General features: G+C 41.7%; 1 protein-coding gene across 1 annotated transcript in view; it reads left to right on the forward strand.

Moving 5' to 3' along the window:
• The window catches only part of LOC139146004 (helicase domino-like), a 55,423-nt gene that overhangs the window by 23,538 nt on the left and 17,898 nt on the right, over positions 1-13,987 (forward strand). The window contains exons 23-32 of the mRNA XM_070717452.1: positions 15-221; positions 754-932; positions 3,851-4,167; positions 4,851-5,053; positions 9,421-9,590; positions 10,586-10,782; positions 11,489-11,603; positions 12,038-12,154; positions 12,764-12,940; positions 13,525-13,608. Coding sequence (XP_070573553.1) covers positions 15-221; positions 754-932; positions 3,851-4,167; positions 4,851-5,053; positions 9,421-9,590; positions 10,586-10,782; positions 11,489-11,603; positions 12,038-12,154; positions 12,764-12,940; positions 13,525-13,608 — 1,766 coding nt within the window. The remainder of the gene's footprint in view (positions 1-14; positions 222-753; positions 933-3,850; positions 4,168-4,850; positions 5,054-9,420; positions 9,591-10,585; positions 10,783-11,488; positions 11,604-12,037; positions 12,155-12,763; positions 12,941-13,524; positions 13,609-13,987) is intronic.

Raw genomic sequence — 13,987 nt, forward strand, 5'->3', positions numbered from 1 at the left:
TGTGTACCGTATAGTCCCTGGTTCAGGAGCAGTCAGATCCGCTAGCCCTACAGATGCAAACGCAAACGAGGCACTTAGAAAGGAGAGTCAAGAGACCGCAGCATGCCAAAGAATGCCGCCTTTAGCACCCATCAGACTGTCTAGTAATATGCCTACTAAACTTCAGCCAGTCGTTAAAATAGTGCCGCTCCACATTGCGGCAGGCAAAGTTATCAACAAAGGTAGCCTCTCAGATAATATTTTAGTTGGTTAATTTTTTTTTTGTTCCTAAGACCATCATCGTGTGGGCTGTGGCCACAAACCATGCTACAAGTCCATGTTTCACACGGAGGATACAACCACGTAACACACAGCATTCAAACCAGTGTATATCCTCCTCCACTGTATCTCTTTCGCATTTCAACTCTCATATTTATAGTTTTACGTTACAACTGCTCGTCACTCAGGGTGAAGCATGCATTTTGAACTACAGGAACTTAGGCTGTTGCTATATTTTTTTTTTTACTTTCACGTTTTAAGAGCTTTAAGCTAAGTTGCCACTGCTAACAGCATCTCCATTTCTCATACCTCATCTGCTCTCTCTTATTCTTCCCAATCATTTGATGCTTGCTTTCATTTTATTTGCATGATTTTTGCCTGTCCAACACTGATCCCACTAACTTTATTTTACACATACATACTGCAAGTGTAACTCCCCACCATCATAGCCCACCGCACCTTATATAAATGGTCAATCCATGTTCTTTCCTTCAGATTCCGTGACGATATCAGCTCCCAAGACAACACCAACGACAATGACGTACACGGCGATCTCCACGCCGAAGAAAAACGTTGAAACACAGAAGCCTGCAGTTACAGCAACACCAGCCACGGTAAAGGTGAAGACAGAAGACAAGGTCCCTGCTGAAGCCCCAAAATCTCCTCTGTACTTGGTAAGCCCAATTCTGACTGCTCCTTTAACCCTTCCATTACCATGGTTTTGCCCAAACCCATTGTTATCAGTGGTGATTATGGACCTGTTTACAAGGGTGTAGGCGTGATGAGGTTGATATATTTACTTGCAAAATATGACTGAATATTCTCTGTACTCTATTCAATCAGATATTGTAGAATTTATGCAAATTACTCTTTATCATCTACCACATTGCAAGATAACAAGCAAAGGGTCAAATAACACTGGCGTACAGAATGTGTGGTCGATAAAATCATGCTTTCCTAGACAGCAAAAGTGATAACATATTTTATGTAACCTCATCCAAATTTTTTTAAAGATAAACCATAGAATAGATACATTGGAACAGTCATTAGAAAACATTTTGATTTTTTTGGGGGTTAGTTATTCTGTGTTGGCAATTAGTCAAAATAATCGTGTCACAGTATTGGCCAGCTCAGTCTGCTTGCCTTGTAGACTCCATCCATGCTACACTGGCTTTTCTCTCTCTGGCCCAGAGTATCATCCCAAGTACGAGCCATGGAAGTGACTCCCATTGCTTCTCTGGTCCCCAAAACGGGATACAAAGACTTTCTGCAATAAGATGCAGAAAGTTTTAGTTACCCAGTAGGATTTGTAGACCCCATGACAAACATGCCCAGCGACTCATGCAATCTGATTAAAATCAGATGTAGAGTACGGCGACGTCTTCCTATGCGTACGCTGTATTCTCTTGCTGTCGCCTCTCACTACATCTGACCAACTCCCATAGAAGGTCGCGTTCAAATCTCGCGCTCTGGCCAGAACAGCCGACCTATCAGAAGGCGCCTTACAGAGAACAATAGGTATGACTTGCAAGCGCTAGCATGCAGCATATCACGAAAATCAAAATGTGTATAAACTGAGCCATCCGCCCAGTTGTAAACACTGGCGCACGGCGAATTTTAAAATCGCCTGTCTGTAATTTTAATGTTGAAACATGCCTTTCATTAATAACTGTGCAAACGGAAATCACGCGGACAGACTTTGAGACCAGCCCTGCGTACGATGCTGTGTGTTCCCGGCGTAAAATACGGCCTCCCACTACAGCCCTGCCGACTCTCATAGGAATACACAGCGACATCGATACGCGGTCCTGATTTGGACCGCGCACGAAAAGCTACCTTTTCTGACTACCTTCGGCCGAATAACTCATTAGATAAAGCCATTATATACAATCTTCAAAATATGGCCTGTTCCTGGATGGACAACTGATCGATCGTTAATCGCTGGAAAACTATTAACGGTTTGGGCGAGAGCAAATTTTTGAATAGAAGAGAGGTCCGCCAGTAGGCCTACTTGTTGCGAGCTCGGCCAGGGGGATAATTCCGAAAACTCAGCCAGTTTAACGTGACGAGCTTGGCCAGCTGGAGAAGTCAGCCAGTAGGCGAACTCGGCCAGTAGGAGCATGGTTACATGATGAGACCATGGCAACAGTGTTCTTCGATTTCTAGGTTTCGCCAAAGTTACAATGCATTCATGAGCGTGATGATTGCAAACTTCCTTCCTTGCATGACATCGGCCGCAATATGCTGTACAGTGTGGTACATCTTGTTTTGCCTTCCATTAAACCTACAATTTACTCCCTTCAAACCATAACCTAAAACGTTATTCATCCACTGAACGATCAACGTCGTCGACATTACTGCCAATTTGTACCTCTCGATCGTACGCTCGACTCGCGATCTGCAGAAACACTAAGGCCGACCAAATTGATTTTTCGGGGTGGAACGTCTTCTCATTGTTTTCTGAATGTTCAACAAAATAACATCAAAAAACTAAAATTGGCATGCGTATAAAAGCATCTGTTGACTGTGAAGAGAAAATGTACGCAATCATATGTAAGTGGCCGACCTCTCCCACTGGCCGAGTTGGTCGCCGCGGGCACTGGCCTAGCCCTGCGTACAGGTCTGTATGTTCCCGGCGTACATAGACCTGTACGCAGGGCTTGCACTGGCCGACCTCTCTGGTTCAAATTTTGTTGCAGTCTGTGAGTGAGAGATTGAGTGACTCGGGTAGGCATATATCGGAATCGAGCTGCTTTCGGCCGAAAGTAGTTAGAAAAGGTAGTTTTTCATGCGCGGTCCAAATCAGGACTGTGGTCGCTGAGTATATTCCGCCTGTTCAGCAGGGCTGTGGTAGGCCTACATGGTGGGAGCAGGCCGTAGATACGTCGGGAACACACAGCATCGTACGCAGTGCATACAGTGAGCAGCGCCCAGTGAACGACTTTGGCTGCTCAGTTCTACTTATACACTCCAGTACAATGTGTACAAGACAGCTGAGCGGCCAAAAATTTCTAGACTGGAATTTGAAAGTGCGTCGTGTTGTGCACTTGTCGCTGTAGATTTTGAACAACGATCGGATAAAAGCAAGAAGGGAACACGACATTGCATCGACGCACTGGACCTCCGCGGTCGCGTAACGTGCAATCTGATTGGCTGCTTCAGAGCGCGAGATTTGAACGCGACCTTCTATGGGAGTTGGTCAGATGTAGTGAGAGGCGACAGCAAGAGAATACAGCGTACGCATAGGAAGACGTCGCCGTACTCTACATCTGATTTTAATCAGATTGAGCGGACTCATGCACTGTTGGACCTAAAACCAACCGTTACTGACTTCAGTAGTCCTGTTAAATTGGCATAGGATTGAAATAGTTGTTGCATTACACCCAAATAACCGTAAGCTGCATCTTTCTTATGAAAAATGGTATTTTCTTAGGTACCTTCCTGATCTTTTAAAGTCATATTACACCCTAGGATTGTGTTGATTTGTAAAGCTGTTCGATATGGGCCCAGTGTTTTGCAGTTTTGATGGTCCTACTGACGGCAGACTGTTTTTGGATGACTGATGGAAACATGTTTCTGATTCACAAACTAGGAGTCCATTGAGAGCAAAAGAAAACAAGAGCGCAGGGATACGCTAGAAAGGATAGCCAGGTTCAATGAGTACAGATGTAATGCTGCACCAGTCTATGGTCGGGATCTGTTCCAAGCAGTGTCCATTCTCAATGACACCTCACCTCACAGACCCAACGTCAACATGTGGAAGGGTGCTGGTCTTATCAACTGCTACAACATCCACCACAACTCAAATGTCAACCATCCTAAGGTGTACTGGAGTCAGACAGAGAGTCTCAGATCTATGGTGAGAACACCAGACCGGATTCTAGATGACCTGAAAGAAATCATAGACAGGTTAGTCAAGATTCTCCAATATCACGTTTATCATTAGTGGACATTGGTATATTTGTACTAAGAGATCTACCATAAAACTTAAGCTCGTATGTGTGTGTATAATTGATTTCACATAAGCATCTTCACACAAATTCATCAATACCAAACGAATGATCTGAAACCCAGTATCACACTTTGTGAATTTAGAGTGAGACAATAAAGTAAAAAGCTGTGTGTTTTGTGCACACGTTAGTTTCCACGTTGTTTAAACATGTAGCTTATGTAAACTTCTGAGAAAGAGACAAATAGAATTCAGGTCTTCTTGGCTTTCATTGTGTGCCTTGTGTATGCTACAATCCCCTCACACCGCCATGTGAAATATCTGCAGTTTTCACCATGGCAGTCATATATCATGGGGATAGAGAAACCATCCTTTTAAAAACCCTGTTTAAAGAATTACATCTTTCTACACGGATCCTGTCAGAAGAAACAAGTCTTTGCAGTTGAAATGAGCTCATTCAGCACAATTTTCTTACAATGCACCTGCTTTTCACAGGTTCATATTATTCCAGACTGTAAAATTGATTCACATTCCAGAGCCTGGTTTGTGAAAGCATGGTTGGAAGTCAGCCTGAAGGCAGCCTGGATGCAACAAGTAAGCGAATGTTTCTGGAAAACTGAACTCTTTCTTCCCTCTCTGTCAGGTTTGTGATTGTTGTACCACCAACAGAGGCACCTCCCATAACTATGCACACGTCACACACGCCGCCATCCATCCTACACAAAACCGCATTGCTCAGACAAGAACTACATCGAGAGATGATGCCAAGGACACATCTGCTGAGTCCCATTGAATCTGTGATGAAGACACATTTCCCAGAGAGGAGGTTGATACAGTATGATTGTGGTAAGTTCAAACAAGATACAAAGTGTCTTTCAGCTTTGCAATTTTTCTTCTGCCCGCAGATTTTCTTGTAATTTAGTCTTGTGATGTTTCAAATTTATGGCGAGAGTGACCCATTAAATTGCTGGCCAAAGGCATTTCAGCTTCAGATTTGTATATGATTGATAATCAATCAACCGGAACTCTCCTGGTCATTCAGGAATTTCTTGAATGTCTTTGCATCAACCCTATACCACTGTGTGGTGTCTTTGCATCGACCCTATACCACTGTGTGGTGTCTTTGCATTGACCCTATACCACTGTGTGGTGTCTTTGCATCGACCCTATACCACTGTGTGGTGTCTTTGCATCGACCCTATACCACTGTGTGGTGTCTTTGCATCGACCCTATACCACTGTGTGGTGTCTTTGCATCGACCCTATACCACTGTGTGGTGTCTTTGCATTGACCCTATACCACTGTGTGGTGTCTTTGCATCGACCCTATACCACTGTGTGGTGTCTTTGCATTGACCCTATACCACTGTGTGGTGTCTTTGCATCGACCCTATACCACTGTGTGGTGTCTTTGCATCGACCCTATACCACTGTGTGGTGTCTTTGCATCGACCCTATACCACTGTGTGGTGTCTTTGCATCGACCCTATACCACTGTGTGGTGTCTTTGCATCGACCCTATACCACTGTGTGGTGTCTTTGCATCGACCCTATACCACTGTGTGGTGTCTTTGCATCGACCCTATACCACTGTGTGGTGTCTTTGCATCGACCCCAGGGTTTTACATGACGCGCATTTCTGCGTCCTTTACGCATAAAACCGGACGCAGGACCCCTCAAAAACTGAACTACGCGTCCCTTCGGACGCAGAAATATCTGTTGCTGGTGTATATTTTGTGAGCTGCTGAACACGCAAAACACATCCCAGTAAACCTTACCGACCCCATACTTTAATGGAATGCTCCGTAGTGCATTGGCCTCCACTGTTTGATGACCAATGGTACCCGCGGAAACAAATTTTACTACCGTAAAAAGTGACTTTCAAAATGTAAACTGATTCTTAATTGGTCGATTTCTTGTTTGCGGCGATCAACACATGTTTATGCATCATGGCGGGTCGTGTCAAACACCCAAAACAAGCCGATCTGCGAAAGTTTTTCGGCGGCTGCGGCAACAAGCACGATGCCAGGTTTGGTCGAGGCCGAAACAGCAGCTACGGCATGCGATACTGATACATCAGGTCCCCCGGCCAAGTCAGCAAAATTACGAACATTCAACAGAAGTTGGCTCGATAGATTTAAATGGCTTCGATATTCTGAAGAGCGAAACGTCATGGAATGCGATGCATGTTTGAAAGCGAATGTTACATGCCCGTTCATGGAAGGTTGTTCTAATTTTCAACATTCAACTCTCACTCGTCATCAGGACTCGAAAAGTCATCTCACAAGTGTTAAAATCCTAAGCGTGAGGTCACAATTTACTACTGCTCGCAAATCTGCAGAGGACCGGCAGTTGCAGGGTAAGAGTAAACGAACTCGAGGCGTACGCTGCACAATTACGTACTTTTTATCTGATCGCTAAACGTGACCTTCCATGCAATGTATTCACTGACATCATGCATCTACAGAATCTGAACGGCTTAGACATTGAATATTATAAACGTCCTCCGATAGTTATGGAGTTTGAAGAGTGTAGGCCTATTCAACGTGTGATCGAAGTCCCTGATTGATAGCATACATGCAAGTCTTAGTGATTTCATCGGCCTATAATGTTGGATGAGACTTGTGAACATAACCGTTCATAAGAAACTTGCCATATATGTTCGATATATTCAGAATGGCGAGGCGAATGTTTCTTTCCTCGGTAACCAGCAAATTACAGATGCCACTACTGCAGGGATCGAAAACGCCTTGATTGAATTTTTGATTTGGAAAGAAATCTGTGACGCGGCCGTAGACAAAATATATGGACTAGGAACAGACCGGGCGGCCGTTTTTGAACGGGTACGGGTTGGGTGCAAAATTAAAAGCCAGAAATCCCAACCTTGTTCAAGTGCATTGTGTTGCACATCGATTGAATCTTGCTGCTTCTCAAGCAGGCAGAGATATTGAATATTGCAAAGAATATCATAATATAATCCATTCATTGTATAAATACTTTAATGACTCTAGTGTGAGATATGACAAACTTTGAGAAATTCAAACTCTGTTGAATTGGAAGGCAAAACACATTACTCAGCCTACATCTGTTCGCTGGTTGTCGGTTGAATCAGCTGTCAAGATGATTTTCATCAGTTTTGAGCCAATTGCCTCGGCACTTGCAAGTGACAAAAAAGGGGGAAAGGCTGATCGGCTGTTGAAATTTGTCTCCAATTCATTGTTTCTGCTATTCACCGCCTTATTGAATGTCGTCCTTACTGTGATTGGAATTTTGAGCCTTTTACATTTCACAAAGATTCTGTCAACCTATCCCATAAGTGTTCAGTCTGCTTAAGGGCACATTGAATACAATGACTAATGATTCACACACTGTCAGAGAAGTCTTTAATGATTTGGGTGATGTTCCTGGCAATGGTCAGAAAAACACATACAAAAACATTCAAATCACTTACAATCAGCCACTCAGACAGAGGTTCTGTACTGTGAGAGAAATTATATCAACAAACTGCTGCATAATTTAGATAGCAGATTTCAAAATGATGAGATGAATATTCTGGAATGTTTTGATGTGATTCTAAACCCACACAGATATCCTGAAAATGTGGCCAACCTACCTGACATGGGGTCAACCAGCTCGATCAACTGTTGAATCATTATACAATACACCAGGTATTGATGCTAATAGAGCTAGGGCACACTTTCTGTTTTACAAACACTTCACAAGATCTCATAGGGACGCACTGAATTTTGATATGTATATCAAGCTGTTGCTGACTGATTTTACAGAGGAGTATCCTGATTTTGCCATTCTTGCTAAAATTGCTCTTGTCATACCAGTGTCCTCTGCCCCATGTGAGAGGGGCTTTTCAGTACAAAATGCCATCAAACAGAGGGCACAAAATACCGTAGACTCAATCCTCAAAGGCTTAATAGACTAATGTTCATCAAACTGGTTGGCCCCATCATAGATGATTTTGACTTCATGAACACTGCTAGGTTATTTGCTGAAGGAGCTGTTGGCAGAGTGTGAACTCAAACCTACTGGACTTGCTAGGTGAATGCCATTTCAGAGTATGAAATTACTTACCTTCTTGTCAATTTGACAAATTTGAATACTTGTTCAAATTTCACAACATTGTGAACTTGTCATTAAAGTTATGAGATCATTTTAATCATGAATAGTGTTCTTTGAATTGATCAATGAGGGCCCTGAGCAGTATGAACTAGAATTTTCATGTAAGAATTATTTTAAGAAATGTGCAACCATTTGCCGTGTGTTATAACACTAATTGAACACAGTGAAGACCATGGCATGGATAAACAATAAAAATATTCTTTTGAAATAAATTGGGACCCCCATATTTTGATGTAGGACTCCCATTTTCTAACACCAGGGGTCCCAGGGACTCTCAAAAGTAAAAAGTGATGTAAAACCTGGACCCTATACCACTGTGTGGTGTCTTTGCATCGACCCTATACCACTGTGTGGTGTCTTTGCATCGACCCTATACCACTGTGTGGTGTCTTCGCATTGACCCTATACCACTGTGTGGTGTCTTTGCATCGACCCTATACCACTGTGTGGTGTCTTTGCATCGACCCTATACCACTGTGTGGTGTCTTTGCATCGACCCCTATACCACTGTGTGGTGTCTTTGCATCGACCCTATACCACTGTGTGGTGTCTTTGCATCGACCCTATACCACTGTGTGGCGTCTTTGCATCGACCCTATACCACTGTGTGGCGTCTTTGCATCGACCCTATACCACTGTGTGGTGTCTTTGCATTGACCCTATACCACTGTATGGTGTCTTTGCATCGACCCTATACCACTGTGTGGCGTCTTTGCATTGACCCTATACCACTGTATGGTGTCTTTGCATCGACCCTATACCACTGTGTGGTGTCTTTGCATTGACCCTATACCACTGTGTGGTGTCTTTGCATCGACCCTATACCACTGTGTGGTGTCTTTGCATTGGCCAGATACTGGTGTGTGGTGTCTTTGCATTGACCCTTTACCACTGTGTGTTAAGATATGGAATTTTCATGCATTAAAACTTCATACAGTCATTGACATTTCAGTTTACCACAGAGGGCTATACTTTATAGTACACTATTCGTAGTGTAGATGTGTTGATAAGTTGTCCAAAAGAAACTCTTGTTGCAAATGAATGCAAAAGTTTACATATCTTCCCGACTTTTATTGCAGGTAAACTTCAAGTACTGGATAAGTTGCTGAGGGATCTGAAGTACGAAGGTCACAAAGTACTTATATTTACACAGATGACCCGTATGTTGGATGTCTTGGAACAGTTCCTCAACTACCACGGTTACACCTATCTGAGGCTAGATGGAACCACCAGAGTTGAGATGAGACAGGTAATCAAGCTATGAACCTATCAGGAAAAAAAATCAACCATCAGATCTTTGGAGGGAGGGCGAGGGGTTTTGATCAAGAAGGGAACAAAAAATCTGCAGAGGAAACATTGCTGAACAATATTTTTTTGCATATATGCATGCTAATTCTAAAAATAATTGAAATTCAAGTTAGAAGAAGAAAGAGGTGTTTAAGTTTTCAAAAACAAGTATGCATGCTTTGCAAAATATGAAAAAATGACTCGTCAAATTTTGGAAAGTGACCAAAAAAGGAAAAAGGAACTTGTCTATCATTATTACATGTACACTTTGTGTCTCAAAATCTGTCTGCAGTAATCGACTCTTGGCCATATTACCAAGGCCAGTCAAGATCCATATTCCACTTTTGACTGGTTGTGGCAATGGCCGTACAGCAAACTTCCTTGTGAAGAACTCTTAGCATAGTCTTGCTAGACAAAAAAGGAGATCTTTGAAGGAAACAACAAAAACACTTTGTACATTACTTTCTTCTGCATGCCAGATGAACATATGACCAGAAAAGTATTGTGAACAATATAGGTGATAGTCAGTGTCAAGATAGCAAAGTTAACCCTTTGAGCGCCAAAGTGTATTTTTGTCTATTTATAAAATAAACCCCAGTCAATTTTTCTCTGATTTTTGCCAAAATTTTGAGAAAAAACTGTAGCAAATGAAATGCAATGTCCATCTGGTCCAAAATTATCAAAAAATTACAGAAAAATTCTTGGACATTGGTAAAATTTTGGTTTGAGAAAATTACAGTGCTCAAAGGGTTACATGTGCTACACTGTTGCTGATTGTTGCTGTGTAGAGTTGTTGTGATCTCATGTATCATTCTAGCGTTTTACGCTTCTGTGTTTCATTTGTACTTGTTTTTTCTGGATTGCCCAGGCTGATCTTCTGAAGTAAAGATGATAATAGGATATTCTGTTTCAAGACCGTGCCGTTGAATATTGACTGAAGTAACTTTTGCTTTGCAGGCTCTGATGGAGCGATTCAATGCAGATAAGAGGATATTTGTGTTTATCCTGTCAACTCGTAGTGGTGGTATAGGTGTCAACCTGACTGGGGCTGACACTGTCATCTTCTATGACAGTGATTGGAACCCTACAATGGATGCACAGGCACAGGACAGATGTCACAGGATTGGACAAACCAGAGATGTACACATTTACAGGTAATACTCTCAGCATTGAATGTTATGAACACTGACCCCAGGGAGCAGCCAGAAATGCCGAATGAAATCGGCGGATCATCATTACTGTTATGGAATAGATTTTCCATGTGTAGTTGTGTAAACATCATCTCTTGAATTTTCACATTTCACAACGTATAAAATTCCGACAGAATCATCTATCATACATATATTTTCAGTCTGATTTACATGTAACCCTTTACCTGCCATGGCCATGCGCCAGACAATATCACTTCCCTATACAATGCAAGATCCGAGGTATATGAATATTCCACATTGATTAAGGGTCATTAGCATAGAATTTTAATAGCGAAACAATGCTCATTAGTGTAATCTGCATATTTGAATATCATTATACCTCGCATCTTGCACTAATATCACTTCCCATTCAACCAACTCAGTGAAAAGTGGTATTCAGCCAAAACCATATGTATTTCCACCCATTTGGCTTGGTATGTTCCAACATCTTTAGTCTATGAAAATCATGTTTACAGTATCTGTGATTTCGGGGGCATTCAAATGTTCAATTTTTTGTTAAAATGCACCTAATAGGACATATTGTGCTTCACTACTTTTAACAAACTTGACCTGATGGTGAAATATGGACTTGGCAGAAAAAGTGTTAATGAGTTTTTGAAATGCATGTCTGTGCATGTTCCTAAACCAAACCTCTGTGCTACAATTACAGGCTGATCAGTGAGAAGACAGTTGAAGAGAACATCTTGAAGAAAGCCAACCAGAAACGAATGCTGGTCAATGTTTCTATTGAAGGTGGCAACTTCACCACTGCTTTCTTCAAACATGTAAGTCTGTACTCACTGAAATCTACCCTGAAAGAAGATCAAGAGCAGTCTCAAAGGTGGCTTTATGCATGGTTACAGAAAAGCAACCGTCTGGCACAATTGACTTGTACTGTCAAACAAAAAAGTTGCAACGTGGCATTCAAACGCAAAGAAATCTCTATTTATAGGTGACATTATTTATGCCAGAGCCAAGCACATTGAAATGAGCCAAAACGATTTGGACAAAATCTTGTTTCAAAGATGCAAGGTTTTGAGGGATAGGCAGAGACAAATTTTGTGACAATAAGTCTAATAATTTACTGTGGGTAAATCAAGTCTGTCCATGTCTCGTGAACCCAACTCCAGTGAGGCTGTCCACATTACTGGAGATGTTCCATTGTTTCATCTGTAACTTACAAACTGTGTTGCTGTTTCTTTTTCTTTTTCTTTTACAGAACAGTATAAGAGATCTCTTTGACACATCGTTAGCCTCACAGAAAGAAGAAAAAAGCGCTGTTGTTTCTATAGATAAAGATACTCAGGAAAAAATTACACAGGCTCAGTTAGAACAGGTAAAGTGAAACACTGCCCATCTATGCCAAGATAAAAGTTTCAATGGTTGTGTCCCGGTTTTTGTATTCTTTCCAGGGGACTGTTTTCTGATCATCAAGTATTACCAGTTTGTTGGCAGACAACACACAAAAGTAAACACAAAATTACGATGGAAACATGAATCAACAGTCAGTTCTGCGTGTTTTCGTTCATAGATAATTTGTGTTGCGTACCTGACTGATTTTGTGTTTCTTTGCTGTCATGTTTGCTGTAGTGTAATATTTCCTATACTGTGATCAACACTCAATCCTCAGGGGTTTTGAGGGGTGTCCCACCCCTCTTGTTTTTGAATATCTGTTCATATCTGAATAATAAAAGAATGTATTTTCACAATTATGTAAATAAAGCATTGTTATTTAAAGTTGTCGTCCCTCTGATTAACCGGCTGAACTCTGTGTAAGGTTGATGAAGATGACAAGAATCAAACGCAATACTCTGACATTGCTTTGTATGAGGCAGTGAATTATCTGAATTTTTACACTGCTAGTATTTTTATTTTTATTTTGTCGGGATACCCTGTCATGTTGTATAGGCTGAGAGTAGTCTTAATATTACCATCATTTTGCCAGGCACTCGCAAAAGCTGAAGACGAAGCAGACGTCAGGGCTACCACAATAGCACAGGCAGAACAGAAGGCCGAGCTAGCCGAGTTTGATGAGACGATACCAATAGACGGTGAAGACAGCCAGCAAGCTACTGAGGAAGCATCCAAAGTGGAGGAAGAATTGGCACAGCTTGAAGACCAGGTTTGTTTGTGCGACCTTTAACCTCTCTCTATTTGCATACCTGGTACATTGCAAATTTCCGTTTGCGTACTCACATTGTGACGCTGACAGGGATTTTCATCAAGATGTGGTCCCCTCACACCGCCATGTGAAATATCTGCAGTTTTCACCATGGCAGTCTTAACACGGGGATAGAGAAACCATCCTTTTAAAAACCCTGTTTAAAGAATTACATCTTTCTACACGGATCCTGTCAGAGGAAACAATCCCATAAAGCTGACATTGACTTTTCTGCTCTCTAACATTGTAAATTTTATGAACTATATGCATTGAAGACCTCAAAGGCAGATATCTTGCACTTGCATCCAGTGAGCAAGTGACATCGACTGTTTAAGTGATTTTAATCATGTGTTCTCCTTTAAAAGTTGTGCAAAATGAATCAAATTTGTTCAGAGATAAAGCTGACAAGAAACCCTGCCATTAATGCTTATTGCACGTCCAGTGATACCCATTCCATGATATCAAGCATTGAATTTCATTTATCTGCTTCCAATCGAAATCCTTGTCGACCGGCCATTATAGTGTGTTTTCTTTCTGTGTTACAGCTTATGCCGGTAGAAAGATATGCAGTGTCATTCCTGGAGTCCAGCATGGACCCCATCGCTGCCGAGCAACTCAAAGTTGCAGAGGTACTAATCTATTTCTCATGTTTATGCGCAGAGATTGTACTTTTCTCTCAAACCAGTCTCCAGAAACAGAGACACAAACGGGGGAAATAGTAGCCAGTTTTCCATCCCTGCAGACATCACTCTACAACAAATCAGCCATACTCTTTCCAACCATCTGTGAAAGAGTAACACATGTTTTTCACTGGACCCTGTCATGGCAAAATAAGTGTGTCAAGCAATTTTGTCAGACGTACTTTCACCTGATAAGCAAAATCTTCATCCACAGTCTTTCAAGGCGGCATTGTAATAAGCACTTGATTTATCTTTACTACTCTTGACCAAAGCTTTGCACTGAGACATTTGTTACACTGAAAACGTTTTGAATTTAGGTAAAATATCA

The sequence above is a fragment of the Ptychodera flava genome, chromosome 12, assembly GCF_041260155.1.
Source record: "Ptychodera flava strain L36383 chromosome 12, AS_Pfla_20210202, whole genome shotgun sequence".
NCBI classification, from domain to species: Eukaryota; Metazoa; Hemichordata; class Enteropneusta; family Ptychoderidae; genus Ptychodera; species Ptychodera flava.